The sequence below is a fragment of the Pseudopipra pipra genome, chromosome 20 (genome assembly GCF_036250125.1).
Source record: "Pseudopipra pipra isolate bDixPip1 chromosome 20, bDixPip1.hap1, whole genome shotgun sequence".
Lineage (NCBI taxonomy): Eukaryota > Metazoa > Chordata > Aves > Passeriformes > Pipridae > Pseudopipra > Pseudopipra pipra.
In genome coordinates, this window is record NC_087568.1 from 6,031,888 (window position 1) to 6,049,000 (window position 17,113).

The following is a 17,113-nucleotide window of genomic DNA, read 5'->3' on the forward strand; positions in this document are numbered from 1 at the left end:
GAGAGTCAGTGCTTCAGGCTTTGCCCTTTGGGATCCATACTCTTATTTGGTAGGGTTGAGGGAGGGAACCTGCTTTGAATCTGCCCTTTGGATGTGTCAGCTCTTGTTCCCGAGGTTGAAAGGCAGCAAGATAAGATGACAAGTGCCATTCTTCTCAGCCATGGCTTGCTCCTTCAGGCAGGGCTGGGTGCTGGTGAAAAGGCACCTCAGTTAGGATGGTGGTGTGGGCACTGGAGACTGGAATCGCCACTGGCTTTTCAGGTGCAGGTAAATGGGCACTGCAGGAGGTGTCTGGAGAGTCTGACACCCTCTGCAAGGGTGGGGACAAGTGCCCAAGTGGTGAGAGAAATGCCTGGTCCTTAGGGCCAGGAGCCTCTGTAGAAGGGCTCAGGCATGCAGGCTCTTGCTTTGCCCCCCAGGTCAGGCTGGGGGAGCAAAGTGGATGCAGTGAGAGATTGCTCAGGTTTCTAGAGTGCTGGAGGAGTTTCCTTTTTCTGTCCTGCTGTCCTCTCTTGGGGTGTGTGACTGTGGGGAGCACCCAGAAAGTTGCCATTAGAGCCTGTCGACAGGTAAGCACAGGCCCTCGGGCTGCCAAGTATCCAGAGTCACCTGCTAACTGGATCAGAAGGGCCCTCCTTTTTCATGCCCTCTGAAGCTTCTCTTGATTTGTTCTCCATCCATCAGTTGCTATTTAAAACCTCCCATTCATTCTTTCACTTTGCATCCTTTCCTCCATTTCCTGATTAGTTTTTCATTGTTTCTTTTTCTTTTTTTACTGACAACTTTAGAATAAACCATCTGTTCTGACAGCAGCAGGTTTCTCAAGTGATCAGGTGGTGGGTACAGCAGGGTGGGAAATAAGGGGCGAGAACAGACCACAGGGATGGAGGGGAAATGTCACAGATTCAGGAATAAAGGATTCCATTTTAGTTTGGATTCCACTGCTGAGGTGTTGATGGTTGACTTGCTCTGTGTGCTGTCTAGTAGCCATGGTTACAATTTTGCATCTGAAGAAACAAAATTTTGTCATTCAGGTGATACTCAGGTACTGGAAGAGACTAACTTATATATTTCTTCTGCACAGGTTCCCCCCCAGAAGTCTAGTGGGGGAAACTGGATCTTGATCTTAGCAGGGCAACTGGATTAGTAGGAAACTGCTGCTGAGCCAGAGGATGTGAACTGAACTCCAGACATGCCCTTGCTTTGCTCAAAGGGGGTGTTGTTGGCACCTTGGAGAGACCTTTGGGCAAAGCCAAATCCTGTAACATTCCAACTCTTTGCTGCTTAAAAGGCAGAGTGCTTGTACATCCCATAATACATGTTGAAGAGTGTTTTAATCCTGCTGTTGCTTGGGGACTTGCAGGTGTTACCCACAGAGATGTGAAAGATGAGATGAAGGGGTAAAACTTGATTTACATGAGGTGGTGGTTATTTATAGCTATCCCAGGATTTGTTGTTAGCTGCAGGCACCCCAGGTGTGACTGTATTAACTGTACCTTTGGAAAGGCAGCATCCCCTTCCCATGCCAAGGGGCTGTTGTTCCTTGAAAGCACTGGCAAAGCAGTTCATGGTCCATGGTAAAACAGGTAACTCAGATTGTGTAACAAAGAACATCCTGGTAGAAGCTCTGAAGTGTCAAGTGCTGAAAAATTTTTTTGGAGCGCTGTAGTCTTGAATTGGATTGATTTTGGCCATATTTTATTAACTTCAGTTTCTGTGGACTTTTCTGCTTTTCCTTAATGGAGCCATTGAGAACACAGGCCACTTAATATCAGTGGAAATTAATAGTTCCTTATAAACCTCCATAGGCCTGTATTGGGTCTGATGCTACAAGTTTATACATTCTGCTGGGGCTACAGGATACACTGTGTAGCTATGGATGTCCTGGAGCAAGTTTGCATTTTCCTGAATACTGGGTACATCTGTTCTTACTGAGGAAGCTGATGTTGCAGGGAAGGTGAGTGAGATGAATGATGCTCCCTCAGTGGGGCAGTTTGCCCAAATCCCTGAAACTGAGAGGCATCAGTTCAGTTCTGCCAAAACAAGATACAGGTGACAGACCCTTGCAGGTCTTAGTCTGACTCCTGTTCAGGCTTCCTGCACTTGAAATAAGGAAAACTTGAAGGGTAGATAACTGTGATGGGAAAGAAAGGGAAATAAGATACAGGGATAAAGGGAAATGAGACATGGTGAACCTCTAGGAAGAGAGGCAGTGGCTCACCGTGGCAAGCAGCTTTGTCTTAAAATCCAAAGAAGCTTTTCTTCAAGAAGAGATCACTTGATCCCTGGGAGAGTTCCATCCATTCATCTGGCTCTTGACAGCTCACCATTTCACTGGCCCAGCTGCTCCTACCCCTTTCCCCTTTGCCACTTCCATTTGCCTGTAGACTCTCCTGATACTTGGCAGTGCACAGGCCCCATAGCAATGCTCACCTGGTTCAATAGACTAATGGAATGAACCAAAATCTCACTTCTCATTTTGCCTTGTGTTTTCTCTCTTTTCCCTTCTCCTTCCTTCTTTCTTCCTCCTTCCTGCTCTTTCTCTGCTTTGCTTTCTTCTTCCTCGTTGCTTCCTCCCACCCTTCCCCTGCCATGCAGAACGGGTCTCTTCACGCCTGACCTCGCTTTTGAAGCCATAGTGAAAAAGCAGGTGCAGAAGTTGAAGGAGCCAAGTCTGAAGTGTGTGGATATGGTAGTGAGTGAGCTCACATCCACCATCAGAAAGTGTAGCGAAAAGGTAAAGAAACAAACAAACAAAAAAATCAAAGAAAGGTTAATGCCCCCCCCCCTGCTTCCCACACACTTCCACGCTGTTTTTCCACACACAACACAAACACCCACCAGGAACTCCAGCAAAACTAGAGAGAAAGAATGGATATAAAGTTGCATCTAAAGGAGAGCAGCAACCTGCAGGTACAAGAGCAGTTTAAAGGCAGGCCAAGAGAAGTGGGTGACAACTGATGTGCTCTCGAGCTGAGAAGTGAGCTGGGATCCAGTGGAATATTCCAGCATACCCTGTACTTCTGTCTGGCTCAGTGACATTCACCTCAGTGTGGATCAAACCCTTTGCAAGACCTGTTTGCTGTGCCACTGCCTGCACATTTGGAACTTCTTACTTGTTATTTCTGGGACCCCCTTAAATCCAAGTACCCTAGAAAAAAATAAAAAGCCAGAAGAGGATCTCCCATCCCCACAGGATGAGTGGCCTGCAAAGCAATGTTGAGCAGTAGCATCTACAACAAAACAGCTGATTAAAAGTTTGAGGTGCAAGGTGTTCTTCAAGAGGCATTCAGAATCCCAAAAGACTTTGAGAAAAGCTTTTCCAGGCATTACACCCCCTGCATCATTCTCCTGCTGATCTCTCACTCCATGGACTGTGCTCAGTGGGAAATAGTGTGATGCTTTTCCTTGCGTGCTGTGAACCACAGGAGGTGAAGCCTGAGGGCAGCAGCAGGTGGAGAGTGATAGGGAAGGTGTCAAATACTACTTGGGAGGCTGGGGCAGGAGTGGCTTTGCTTCCCAGGCTGGTTCCCTCCAGGAGAGGGCACCACATGCCTCCTAAAAAAAAAAGGCAGATGTGGCAATTGGTGTTAAATTGACCAGTGAGGGGCTGGAAACGTGTCTGTGGCACAGCAGAAGTATGTTCTGGAAACTGAGTTGGAAGGGAATGTTTCATGGGTTGTTTTAGGACTTGAAAATGACAATTTCCTTCTTCCAGGGTTACAGCCAGACTCACCAACATAGAGCCCTAAATTGGGAAGGAAGTTAAGAATTGATATGGGTTCAGAGTGAAGGCAAGAGCTAAGCTAATAAGGTCTGGCTCACTTAGAAATGCAGAACTCATCCCCACCTCTGCAAGGAGACATCTTTGACATGTCCTGAGCTCTGACCAGTCTTATTTGTTGAGGAGTCCTGCTGTTGCCAGATTGTGGGGGCTGATGTGGTGAGACAGAGTAATCCCTTTCCAGCCTGTTTCTCCTGTGGATTTTTTATTTTGATGGGTTTGATTGCTTGCACTGTGTTCTGTATCTGGCTGGTGATGTCTGCTCTGGGTGGGGAGAGAGAAGGATGATGAAAAACCCCAAGGGTGTTGAATTCTACTTTCTCTATTGGACCATGTCATAAAGTGGCTGGATACCCACTTGCTCTGTAGATTTTAATCCATGATGTGATGGAGGATCCTGTGAGGATTTTCCAGGGTGATACAACCTGAGTAATCCTGTAAGGAAGGTGATAGTAGCAGTGACATAGTAGGAGACTAATGGCTGTAATAAAAGCTGCAGAGGCCAGGGAGGCAGATGTTAGAGATGTAAAATAACTGTCTGAATGAAAATATGTAGTAATAGTACTAGAACATAAAAGGAAGGCTTTTAGTGATGCTTAAAGTCAAATGTTTGCATGTAGTGAGAAGGTTAATCTTGCCTGTACCTTCCTCTGAAAGAGTAGAAAGTGACTGCCATAGGCCACTTTAGGAGAACAGCCGGACTGAGATGGGTTCTGATGGCAGAAGGTGGTAACTGCCCAGGGACATCAGTTAATTTGCAATATTTATTTTGCATGTTATAGCTCTAACTGCTTGACATGGACAAGAGCATGTGCTATTAGGGGGAGCATCTGGAAAAGGCTACTTTAGGACTGATGCTAATTGTAAGGTAATACCCAGCCTGCTGTGTTGTGGACTGATGCTGCCTTTCAGATGACAAAAACCTTTAAACTCACCAGAAGTCCTGCAAGGCTTCTTGGAAAGGAAGGCTGCTTGGGCTAACACCTCTTGAATTAGCTTAACAGTCCTGTAGCCTTGGTTTGTTGCTGTCCTGAACTGTTGTGTGTTATTGTTCTCTCACAATTATTTCATTTCACCCCAGATGGTGAAGAAATCATTGTACGTGCAGTTGATAAAGCTGTATAGGTGGAATAATATGAGACTGTCAATAAAGAGCACAGAACCCATCTGTGTTCACGGAAGTACAGTTTTCCTGTATGAAAAGTTGACTATTTCTTGACTATTAGACAAAGCTGAGGGCTGAAGAAGACAGCCATTAACAGCTGTTCTCTGACTGGCCTGATCCTGAGCTTCTTCCCATTGTTTAAGTGGAGAGTAGCTCCAAAAGCAACAGAAAGCTGGTGTAAGCATGAAAGCCCTTACATTTAGGAGGATAATGTTTTAGCCAGTGTTTTTCCAAAAGCAGGAACCTTCTGTGGCAGACTGCACTGCAGCATCTCACAAGTGCAGGAAGGTCTTGCAAGTCAGCAGCCCTTCAGCTGAAGGTTGATCTCTGGTGTGCTGGCAAGGACTCTAGAATCTACAAAGAGGGGAACTAAGGAACATTGGGACAAATTTGGTTTTCTAAGAGGGCTGTAAGCTTGTATTTTGATTGAACAGGCAAATGCAGCTAAAACCAGGATCGAAACCCCACATGAGCTGGGACACGATCCCAGGCTGACAGACTTTACCCCTCGAGGGGTCGCCTGCTCTCCTGTCTTTCAGAGTCATGGCATTTCTGGGTGCTGTTTGTCCCGCTGGTGATAACTCCTTGCCACTCTATACCCTATTGCATGTTCCCTGGTGGTGTCACATCCTGTGGCTTGTTTATCCTCTTTCCTTGCCCGCCCTCGCTGCTCCTGTGCATGCTTGGGGTTGGAAGCTCCTGCATGGGCACTGATGCTGTCAATTTATTTTTGCACATGAGTGTTGCTGGATGACCTGGGTTCTGAACAAACCGCAACTTGTTTTGCACTTTGTGTGCATTTGTACTGGTTGGGACTGGGATGGTGGCGGAGAGGTTTGATGTGTTTTTTGTTTGACTGTAGTGTTGTCTTTTTTTTTTAATTTGAAGCAAAGAAGCTGAGACTTGCTTAAAGGTTTTCCAACTTCCTGTTTTTCTGTTTGTCATAACTTGCCCATCTATCCTTCGCCAACCCCCCAAAGGAAACAGGAAGATTTCCCTGTCTGTCTCTGAAGCAACCAGCTGCCTGAACCATAAAGATCATGGAGAACACCCAGTTTGTGCTTTTAAGATGAGGTGGTGGTGGTGGGAACACTAATTGTTTTTTCCTGCCTCTGTGGCATTCAAAAAAACCCACACATTTAAAAATTGACAGTGTCAAATCTTATCCAAATTTCAGTTCTGGGCCATTGCAACTTGCTTGACTGCAAGGAAGCTGAAAGAGTTTGAGAGTATTTTTAGTCAGATGTTAGGAATATTGGTGGTGGTTAGTGTGGGATCTGGATTCCAGTAGTGATGATGCACATTTTGAGGCGGTTCCTTCTAGCATGTTGGAATTACTTATGTATACAAAACAAAAGGGCAAACCAGTTGAAGAAGGTCTCATAAATTGGAAGAACACAATAAATGCAGTACAGGTCATAGGCAAATGAGATTTTTTTTTTTCTTTATGTACCTCCTTGGAGAGGGATATGAGACTGATAGTGTTTGACATCATAATCAAATTAAAGGTAATATTAAAAATGGGGAAAATAATTTCATAGGGGATGGGTGAAGTAGGGAAGAAAGGGCTAGGTCCTGGATCTGGAGGATTAATTTCATTTGACTGTGCCGGGCCTGACCTGAGAGGCAAACACTTACTGCTGTGGAAATCACTAGAGGCTTGTGAATCTGGGCAAGAAGGGAGGTGCTGTGTGAAACTCAGAGGGCTTTAAAGGCACTGATTCTAGAGGTGTTGCTCATTTATTATCTCTGTAGATGATATTCTTTTGAACCACAGCTAGTAAAGTCCTTCTGCTTCTCTCTCTGAGCAGGAAAGGATTCCCTCCTCAGTAATGTGGCAGCAAGTGTGGTGTAGGTGCAATGTGAATGCAGTAATCTTGCTCCAGCACAGGTGGAGAACAGGTAGAAGCAGCTGGAGACAGACATGTACCCTTGAGCTGCTCAGATCCTGTCTGTGCTTGCACATGTTGGAGTGGGCCAGATGCTTTTACTTAGTGCCTCAGCAAATAGGGATTGAAATCCACTTCACTTCCCAGGTAGACTTCCCATAGAATTCAGCAGGTTGTACCAACAGGCCATTCACCTACTTAGCCTACTGCAGTGAGTTGCTGAGCATCTAGAGAAACGAGTCACTTTGACAGGAAAAACCCAACAAGCAAGAAGCAGGGCATTTACACCCGGGGTTTGCCCAGAGCCTCGTGCCAGGAACAGTGTGCTGGGTTTTGTGGTGAGGCAGAAAGGTTGCTGCAAGAGTGAAAAGAGCTTTTCTATGAAGCCCAAAACAAGCAGAAATGAACTTTGACCCCCCAACAGACTTCCAGGAACTTGGAAAAATCTGTCTGCAAGTCCAGCTTTCTAGCACTTCCCTCGAGAGTATCTGGTATTAGGGGTGTATGTGTGCATGTGTACATGTGGGGGGCTGCTGCCCCCTTTGTGCCTCCCTTTCCCATGTGCACGTGTTTTCTCTCTCCTGCAGCTCAGCCAATACCCTCATCTGCGTGAGGAGATGGAGAGGATTGTCACCACTCACATCCGGGAGAGAGAAGGCAGGACCAAGGATCAGGTGGGGATCGGGAGTGTGTGGAAGAGGGGAGGTTGGGTGGGGGACACCTTTGGAAGGGACAGTCTGGGTTAGAGGAGCCTGAGCCAGAGGGAGTGTGGCTGCAAAGGGGATCAGATGAACAGTGTGCAGGGCTCTGTCTGCCCCTTGAGCAGGGTCAGTCACTAACTCTTGCTCTGTCTGTGCCTCTGTTTGGCAGGTCATGCTTCTAATAGACATCGAGCTGGCTTACATGAACACAAACCATGAGGATTTCATTGGCTTTGCCAAGTAAGCACCCACCTCCTGTTGCTTCCTCTTCTCTGCATGAGTTTCCTGTGGCTCTGTCCTGTAGCTGTTCCAGTAAGTGGGTTGCAGAGGCCCTGGTGGAGATGCTGTGGTCCCAAGAATGGTGCAGCTCTCAGTATTGCTTGATTTTAGTGGCTCTGTTTTGCAAGGCTGGGGAGGAGAACAAGGATACACAGAAGGGTGAGTTGAAGTATTAGGATTGTGTCAAGGAAAAAAAAGCAGCAGCTGTGGAGGGTTAGTGACCCAGGTGTGGTTCATGTGGGAGTGAGAAGATGAGTAGAGCAGATGGCAACAGACTGGCTTATCAAGGCTTGGAAGCCAGTGGTGAGGGGCAGGAACTCACTGTAGCAGCTTCCTAAGGGGAGCAGGATTCAGGTGATCAAGAAGAGCCTGAGAAGTTTTGAATGTCTCTGCTGTTGTTTGCAGTGCTCAGCAGAGGAGCAGCCAGATGAGCAAGAAGAAGGCAGCTGGCAATCAGGTAGGCCAAGTTCCATCTCCTTCACTGCTGCCAGGAGGATGTGTTTGCTACCTGGAAGCTACCAGGTGGACAAGTGCTGGGCTGGATGCAGCAGTGCTCCAAGTTGGATTTTATCTTTTTTTTTATGTTGCCTCTATTTTTTTTTTTTAACTCATCAAACTCTGTTTATAACTGGAGGATAGTGCTTTAGGCTCCCTGCAGTCAGGAGGAACTGAGCATCTAGCAGCAATGGAGGGAAAGAGTTGTAGAGGGCTTGGTAATCCACATCTGGTCTTGTTTTTCTCGTAGAAATTCCTATTAATGTTATGGAGAGATTCCTGTTTGTTCCTTCACTAACTGTGCTAACCCTTCTGCCAAGTTGAGGAGTACAGAACACTAGGTCTGAACTGTTACAGTACTGAGTTGTCCTTTTTAGTTGTCTTTCCCATCAGTGGTATCTACTTTCTGAAAAGGGATTTCAAGAGAGTTCACGGACTCTTTTCCAGAAAATTTCACTGGAAATATGTAAATCTCTGTCCAGGGAGATGAAGGGTGTTGAACTCACCCATGGGAGAAGACAGCAGTGGAGGGGAGGAGTTCCCTTAATCCTTGAGAAACTGTAAGGAGTGTGCATACAGTTAAAGAGAGGCTAATGACACTTTGTCCCAGATTTGCTGGGGACGTGGCAAGGCTATCTAGGCTAAAAGATCTTGTAGAAACAAAGCCTTACAAGCAGCTTCATAGAGAATGGAAGCAAATGCTTTTGCTTAGTGTTTTTTTAAAGATGTTCACTCCTGACATCCACCCTCTTTATAACAAAATATTTGACCACCTTTCCCTTCACATGAACATGCAGACTGTTTCAGTACTGTTGGCAGGCAGATGGGGCTGGCCAGCCATCCATTTTGGAGCAGCTGTAGGGAATTCCATCCTCTGCAGTGCACCTGACAGAAGAGCTGAGTGTAAAAGAGAGCAAAGGGCAAACTCTGGATCTACCTGTAAAGCGTTTTGGCTTTCTGTTAACAGACTTTATTTTGGGACGGGGGTTGCTTTTGTTAACACCTGGGGTAAAAGATTTGGTACCAGCCTCCAATTTATTTTATTTTTGAGCCTTTCTTCTCCTGCTCCAGTTTTCCTAGTAACAATCTCTCCTCTCTTTGCTCCTCTCCTGCTCTCTGCTCTGCTGCTGTTGCTATGGTTCCCCTTTGCAGGATGAGATCCTGGTGAGTAGAAGGCCACTCAGCAGGGTGTGCTAATGAACATTAATGTTGCATCTGGGAAAGCAAGAACAGGGCATAAACAGATTATTCCTTCTGCTGCCCAATAGGCAGAGGAGGGCAGCTGACATTAGACACAGACAAAGCAGAGATGAGGTGACAAGGTAGTATGTTGAGGAAAAGCTCAGAACTGCTGGTACATCTTTGAGTGGGTGGAGATGAAAAGCAGCAGTCCGAGGATGTGTGGTTCTGTTCCACTGCCCCCTCCTGTCCACAGGGAGAGCAGGACTAGCTCGAGCTTAGAAGGCATAAGATGAAGATTCGAGGCTCCTACATTTGCCTTTATAGGGTAAATTGCCAATTAAAAGGATCCTGTACCTCTGCATCAGGCTGCTCACACTGCAACCTGATAATATGCAGTGCAGTCCCACGGTTTTTCAATGCCAGGTCGTTTTCATCAAGAGTATCCCTACAACAAGGTATACACATAATGCATGCAGATATTTTGGGGTGTGAACAGTGCACTAATACATATGAAAGCTGATGCATTTCAGCTGTGCATACCTGCATTTGATTACTGCATGTGTAAGGTTCTAAACCAGCACTTGGTGAATAGGAGTTATTAGAGAACAATAGCCTGGCTTCTTTACAGACTAAACTTCAAGGAGCTTGATTTGCCCTAGATTAATATAACTGCTCAAATACCTGGGTATGCTGAAGTCCACAGTATGAATTCCAGATGCACCATTTTGTTCTGTTATCCTTAGTGTCTCCTTTCACTAAACTCAGTTCTTTCTGGGTTGCTTGCCCATGTCCCGAAGTGGTTCCCTTCCACCTCTGAGTGAAGCACTCCACACCTGCAGAGTGCTGAAAGGTGTGCTGGTGTCCTGGTTTTCTCTAGGCATGGCCTTTTTTGGGTGTTTTGCTGTGATTTGATGCTTGTAGGTTGTGTCAGTGTCTAAGGCACTCTTGATGCAGTTCTTCCTGCATCTCTTTCCTCTTGGCAGAGGGTAAAATGCACAGCACTGCCAGGTTCCTTCCTGCGTCCTTTTTATGCTGTTCCTGGCCCTTTTGAGGCAAGGACCTTCACTGGCCAGTTAAATGGGGGGCTCTTCTGGCAGCAGCAGAGAGCACAGTGTTCCTTGTCTTTCCATACTACTCTGTGTTGGGATACCCTCTGATCTCTCCTCTGTTGCCTGAGGCCAGGAGTTGTTGTCCTTGTTAATGCTCAACTGCTTCCACCCCCTCAGGTGATCAGAAAGGGCTGGCTCACCATCAACAACATTGGGATCATGAAGGGTGGCTCCAAGGAGTATTGGTTTGTCCTGACAGCGGAGAACCTCTCCTGGTACAAGGATGATGAGGTGAGTAGCTCAACTCTGCCACTGGAGTCTTGGGCATCTGATGAGGATCAGCCTTTCAGATAACTGGGCATTACAGATGCATCTTCTGAGTGCTGTCTGCAGCTTGTGACACAGGCTGAAACTATCCTTGGGCCAGGCACCCCGTGGCCTCAGCACTGCTGAGCATTTCTGGATTGATGTGCGTGTGGCTTTTTTGACGCACAAGGAGTAATATTTATGCTTGAAGCTCTGGCTCAGCAGAAAGTTGACAGACACTTGGAATGAATTTGACCTTTATTTGTTTTGCTGTGGCAGCTGTGATCATTAAGGGTGTGATGGGTTAGTTCCAAGATTTAGACTTTTTGGTATTTGTGGGGCAGCAGTGAGTTTTCTGAAGGCAGAGGATTTTGTGCATCTCCTGGTCACAAGAAAACAGGTCTCTCCTTTCTGAGCACAGCAACAGGAGCTGTGGACCTGAAGCTGCAGCTCGGGTGCTGGCTCCTTCTGACTTTGAGTAAATTACTTTCTAGGGTTCAGCTGTTGAACATGCAAAGCAGGAATGTATTTTTAATATTTCTGTATTGAATATGCCAGTTAATGCACTATTTGTAAAATTGTATGGAAATGTTTGGAGTTCTGCTGATCAAAAGTACAGTCATGTGTGGAATATCACTGACAGGAACATGGAGTATCACTGGTAGGAACAGGGACCTACTCTGTAGAGTTGCCTGAAAATCTTGAATATTAGGAATTCTGGCATCGTGCTGTGGTGTCTTTCTGCTTCAGTGGGAATTGATATAAGCTGACAGAATTGTCCCAGCTGAAATCACTGTCAACAGTGTATTGCTTCCAGTGCAAGACAAAGGTAGCTAATTGTCTTTTTTAATTACTTTGAAAAGAGAAAGAATAGCTGGATGGTTCTGGTGAGAACACAATCGAAAGGTTTAGTCCCCTCAGTGTGCTGGGGGATGAAAAATGTCTGGTATGATGTAGTCATACGTTCTTAGTTGAGCAGGACTTCAGATTGCAAATAAAGAAACTACTCTCCCTCTCATTGTGGTCTGTGTCCCTCAGGTGTTCCAAGGCACTGTTCCAGTGTCATGCCTGGGAGCTGCAGCCAGGCCTGGCTCCTTATCTAGCTCCTATCAGTGGGCCTGTTTCTTTCTCGGCAGGTAGAAATGATGACAAATACAGTGATGAATCAGCCTCTAAATATTGCTTTCTGCATGGAGACGGCTGCTGTGCTGCTATGGATGAGCAGGCAGCAATTTCCTAATTAAAGACCCAGGCATTGAAATGTCTTTCCCGAAATCTGTGTGTCTCTGCTAAAAGACCCCCCTGCCCTTTGTGTTCAGAGTTGCTTGGGGAGGTGTCCCTCTCCTCTAGCCTGCATATGCAGGTTGAGTGGTTATAAACATCAAGTAGTTTAATCAAAGCCAGCTGCTACATCTGTATTACAGAGATGATCAAAATTCCCTGTTCTTCCCCCGGGGAGTGGGAGGGAGGGCGGGCTGCAGTGGGGATGTATAAACTGTTGATAGATTCCAGTTGCCTGAGATGGGGATTGGACCTCCCTCTCCTCCTGAGGGAGGGCAGCCTTGGGGGTCAATAGCAACTGGAGGTCTGCACCATTTCCCTTCTGCATAGCAAGAGGTAGAGCTGCCTAATGAAAACAGTTCCCTGCCAGCTTTGGTCCCTTAAACACAGAGAACCAGCACTGATGAGGTCTGAGCTGCCTCTGAGAAAGGAGCCTTTGTTTGCCACTGAGGGGGAGCAGGGGGGAAAGGGAAGTGTGTGTTTTATTTGCTTCCTCCCCAAGTTCAACTCCTTGATCACTGGCTGTTGTGAGGGAGGAAGAAAGCAATGTCCACCTGGAGTTCACGGTTGAATCGAGTTAAAAGTTGATGCATTTGAGGGGCAGCTTGGAGAGCCTTGAGCATGGGGATTCCCATCCCAAACCTCAGTCCTGCTGGCTCCATCCCCAAGAGTTGCTCACAGTGCATGGTCCCCTCAGACAGGGTTATCTTTGCATGTCTATCCCAGAGCTCTCCTCCTCCACCAGTTGAGGAGAAATTGTGTCCTCTGCAGCTCCTGGAATGTTCTCATGTGTTTTTAGAGGTTCTACTCCATAGTTATTCTTTGCTTAAGCTCCAGGAGGAAGGGGGAGGCTTTATCTGCTCCACCCTGCACTTCTGCGGGCTCTCTTGTCCCAGTTTCCCTGTGCTCTGGCTGCTTTCCAGAGGGAACGAGAAGGGAGCTGAATCCATCTGGTGTGGATGGAAATGGTGGTGGCAGAGCTGTGGATGGTGATGGGGGAAGAGCAGGGTTGAGGTGGTGTGTGGTGGGGTGAGGGTGAAGGCTAGGCTAGCACCTCTGGAGCCAGGAGGGTTGGGGGCACAGTCTCTCCCTGCCCTGTTCCACAAGCCAGGACCCGGAGTCTGCGGAATGAAGACATCTGGACCCCATTAGTGAAATACCAGTCTTTCCGCAGCGCTGGCTTGTTTTCTCTTTGCCTCTGAAGAAAGGAACTGAAACTTGAAATGTCTTAAAGGGCCCAGCATCACATGTTAGCAGGGATATATGGCTGTTGATGCTCTGGAGGGGCCTGAAGGAGTGTGGTGAGGAATGGGAGGGGAAGGAAAGAGCAGGCCAGGCGGGGGTGGAAAGTTGGCTCCCCACTCTGCCTCACTGCCAAGAGCATGTGTGTGTGCTCCTGGGCTCTCTGTTTTTCTTCCTGTCTCCTTTCAATGAGTCCAACACTGGCCCCATGGAGAGCGGCTCCACAGAAAGTTGGCCTCCCAAGACCTGGCGACCCTCCTGAGGTACCTGCATCTCCTGAACCCTCTGGGATTATGCTGCAGGCCAGTGGTGGGAAGAAGAGGTGGGGAGGAGCCTGCTCTCACTGCTGGCAATATAGAGTGAGATTTCCTTGCTCAGGGAGGCCACAGTGTCCCAGTGGAGCAGCAGCACAGCACCAGAGCATGCTGACTGCTCAGCAAGCACCATAATGGATACGAGACAAGAATTTGATTCAAATAGTCCTTTTACCTGAATCCCTCATGAAATGCACAGTGCCCATGACTCTGCAGGGCTTTCCTGCTGGAAAAGAGAGTCTGTAGGCTGGGATAGAGCTGCTGGTGATGAGAACCTTGTCCTGTGGTTCCTGTTAGTAAAGCTCACTGGCTGCTGGAGGGGTCCTGGCACCCTGTGCTCTGCAGGGGTGACTGTTCCTTCTGGAGTCCCTGTGTGCCCCTGTGTGCTGGAGTGTTTGCACAGCTGGGTAGATGGAGGTATCTGCTGCTTCCTTTGGGAATTTGTATGAATGTACAATACAGACGAGACCTTCTGTCCTTACTCAGGTAAATCATGTACTAGAGATTTGGGCCCTCTAAGAACAGGTGACGTGTAGTCATGAGAAGAATATGACCTTATTTGCTTGTGTGAAAGTATTCATATGTTGGATGCAATGCCAGGGCATTGGAATCCTCTGTGTGTGTAGGAGGGGTGGATGCAGAGTTTTAGGTACTTTAGGTGCATGATGGGTGCTTCATATTCTCTACGGATCATGTTGATTCCTGATCATCAGTTGTGCTTGAGCACTTTGTCTTCATGCCTTTTCTTTCACTTGAAATGTATTCTCTCCTGTCCTGGGGAAGATGTGACCTTATTGACAGTCACTAGATAGCTGCTTATTCTGTACCTGTCAGTGTCTCTTACTCAATTCTAGTTTAAAAATAAACACATTGATCAACAGTCAGATTGTTCCCCCACTGCACACACATGCACTCCCCTCTTCTCTGCCCTCCCCGCCCCCCAGTCTGTGTCCTTGAGGCTCAGCTGAGCTGGTAGAAATCCTTTTGTCTTTGCCCTGATGCCCACCAGTCATTAGAAACTTGCTGTGATGAGTCTGGCTGCAGCCAGGTTTTTGCATCTAGCTTGTTTTAAAGACCATAGGAGCAGGTCTGCTCTGAGGTGGTTCCTCTCCTGCTTTCACACTGCTATCAGGTGCTCTCTGGAACATGTTCCTTCTCTTTGTCCTCTGTGGAGCTCTTTCATTCATTCCTTTTTTTTTTCCCCACAAGTGCATGTTTTCTCATGTCTATCTTAGTTTTAATCAGTCCTTTCACTCACTGTTTCTCTTCTATCTCTGGCAGACAAACATCAAGGTAAACACAACTTCCAGAGCATCCAACCTTCAACTTTGAATCCTTTGTGGGTTTTTCTTTGTATTAATGACCAACATTCTTTACACTGTGAAATCTCCTTTCTCCAGTCACCTTTCTGTGCCTGATCCTGCCTTCTCAGGTAGCAAAGCCCAGCATGGTTGTAACTCTGACAGGCCCGTGTGTCTATTTCAGCATTTTATGGCAGAGTTTAGCGTGTGAAACACAAGCCATCCTGAACAGAGCTACCCCTGGGACAAGCACATGAGGCTGAAAGAAATAGGAATGGGATGAGAGAGATGGAAAGAAATAAGGAGTTTGTGAGTAGGCTGGTGAACAGGCAGGTAAAAGCGATGATCAGGCACGGCTCCAAAGGGTTATTCCCTCCCAGGCTGAGGGCTGAGTGACCTCTGCATGCAGCGACCCCACAGCCCACCCTCTCCAAGCATGTCCCTCTGCCGTGCAGGTGTTGCCGTCCCCGTGCAGCACTGGCAGTGTGTGGTGTATCCCAGCACAGCCTAACCAATGTGCAGACTACTGTACAATCTCGTAGTCCTGAACAGGTAGTCTGAACACTGGGCAGACGGAGTGGAGCCTCTGGATCTGCTCTCCGGCTATCAGCAGCTCATTAGTCCTTTCCCCTCCCTGCTTTTGGGATGGGGTTGTGCGGGGCAGAGATGGGGGTGAAAGAAAGTCCAAGTCCTGATTGGAAAAACATCCTCCTCTGGCAGCTGGGGAGAAGAAATGTTGCTTTCTGCATGTTTCCAATTTGGAGCAAGCTTCCAAGCGCCTTTCTCTTCCAGTGCTGGTGTCGGGCTCATACCTGGCTTCTACCTGGGGTATGCTGCACCTTTTTGGAAAGAGAAAAGAAAAAAAGTAAAGATCAATTACTGTAGTTTGAGAAGGAAATGCTGTGAAGTCTTGGCTGTCACCCAGGTGTGCAGAACTTGTTGCTTCATTCAACTCCTTTTCTTCCCCCTGGAGCTGTGTGGGAGGATCTTCAGGCCCCTCATCTCCTTCTGTCCTGTAGACCAGCGGGTCCAGAGCAAAGCTCAAACAGGACCAGCCCTTGCTTCCAAGTTCTCCAAAAGGTCCTTTGACAGGGTTTCAGGAGGCAACCTTGGCCAGTTGCCTTTGCAGCTTACCTCTGGCTGCTGCAGGAGCAATCCACATCCCCTCTTTCTCCCCCCACTACGCCCTGGCATTGCTGAGCCTCCCTCCCTCTTCTGGTTTTTGCTCCCTCCCTTCTTGCTTCCCTTCTGTCCTTCTGCCTCACTTGACGTGGCAGTGGAAAGCTAACTAGACTCGAGGGAGGAGCTTGCTGGCTGCCGGGAAGGCCGGAGTTTGGCAGGAAGCAGGGGCTGACGGATGGGGTTGCGCGGGGGAAAGGAAGGTTCCCTACCCCGCATGGAAACTTGAGGAATGCTGTCGCTTTCTGTGCCTCTCGGCTCCCACGTAACGATTCCAGATGTTAGTCCCAGCCTGTGTGGTTTGCTCGCTCTCCTTGTGCTGCGGGGATAAAGAGGGCTTTATGCACACCCCGTGTCTCCCTTCCAGGATGCCTCCTCTTGTGTGGATGGTTAAGATCAGTGGCTGAAAATGTGAACACTCACCTGCACAGAAGTAAAGGCTTTTATGTATGTCAGCTGAAATAACGTGCAGATTGAAACCTGCAGCCAAATGCAACCCTAGCAAGCCATCAGAGGGTTTATGAGACAGCATGGGCAGAAACTGAGTAGCTTAAGAGAGACCATAGTGCCCAAAACTAGACAGTTGTGACCTCTCTAAGGTCGGCAATGCCCACCAGCCTTCACAAAGGACAACCAGGCATTTCTTCCCACACCTGTCCCTGTGCCAGGGCAGGGATGAACCAACCCTGACTATTGGACTTGCTTTGCTAAGGTAAAGCACAACACACACACACAAAGCATTGCACACCTCCAGGAGTGGGTTGTTTACCCTTCCCCAGTGCAGGGTTGGAGCCAGAGTGGGAGTTCACTGCCCTGACCTTAGAGAGGTCACGACAGTCCAGTTTTGGGCACTGTGGTCTCTCTTAAGCTACTCAGTTTCTGCCCGTGCTTTCTCATAAACCTTCTGATGGCTTCCTAGGCTTGCACTTGGCTGCAGGTTTCAAAC

General features: G+C 47.6%; 1 protein-coding gene across 29 annotated transcripts in view; it reads left to right on the forward strand.

Annotated features, from left to right (window-relative positions):
* DNM1 (dynamin 1) overlaps positions 1–17,113 on the forward strand; it is a 66,716-nt gene that overhangs the window by 31,703 nt on the left and 17,900 nt on the right. For 22 of the 29 annotated variants that reach the window (XR_010435471.1, XR_010435470.1, XR_010435472.1 and 19 more), the window contains exons 11-15: positions 7,426–7,512; positions 7,709–7,779; positions 8,224–8,275; positions 9,466–9,477; positions 10,722–10,835. Coding sequence is in view for 16 of the 29 variants with exons in the window: in XM_064677008.1 (XP_064533078.1) it covers positions 7,426–7,512; positions 7,709–7,779; positions 8,224–8,275; positions 9,466–9,477; positions 10,722–10,835 (336 nt within the window). In the remaining 13 variants the exon portion in view is untranslated. Of the gene's footprint in view, positions 1–2,598; positions 2,738–7,425; positions 7,513–7,708; positions 7,780–8,223; positions 8,276–9,465; positions 9,478–10,721; positions 10,836–17,113 lie in introns of all 29 variants that reach the window. The other 7 variants (XM_064677021.1, XM_064677009.1, XM_064677014.1 and 4 more) reach the window with 3 other exon arrangements.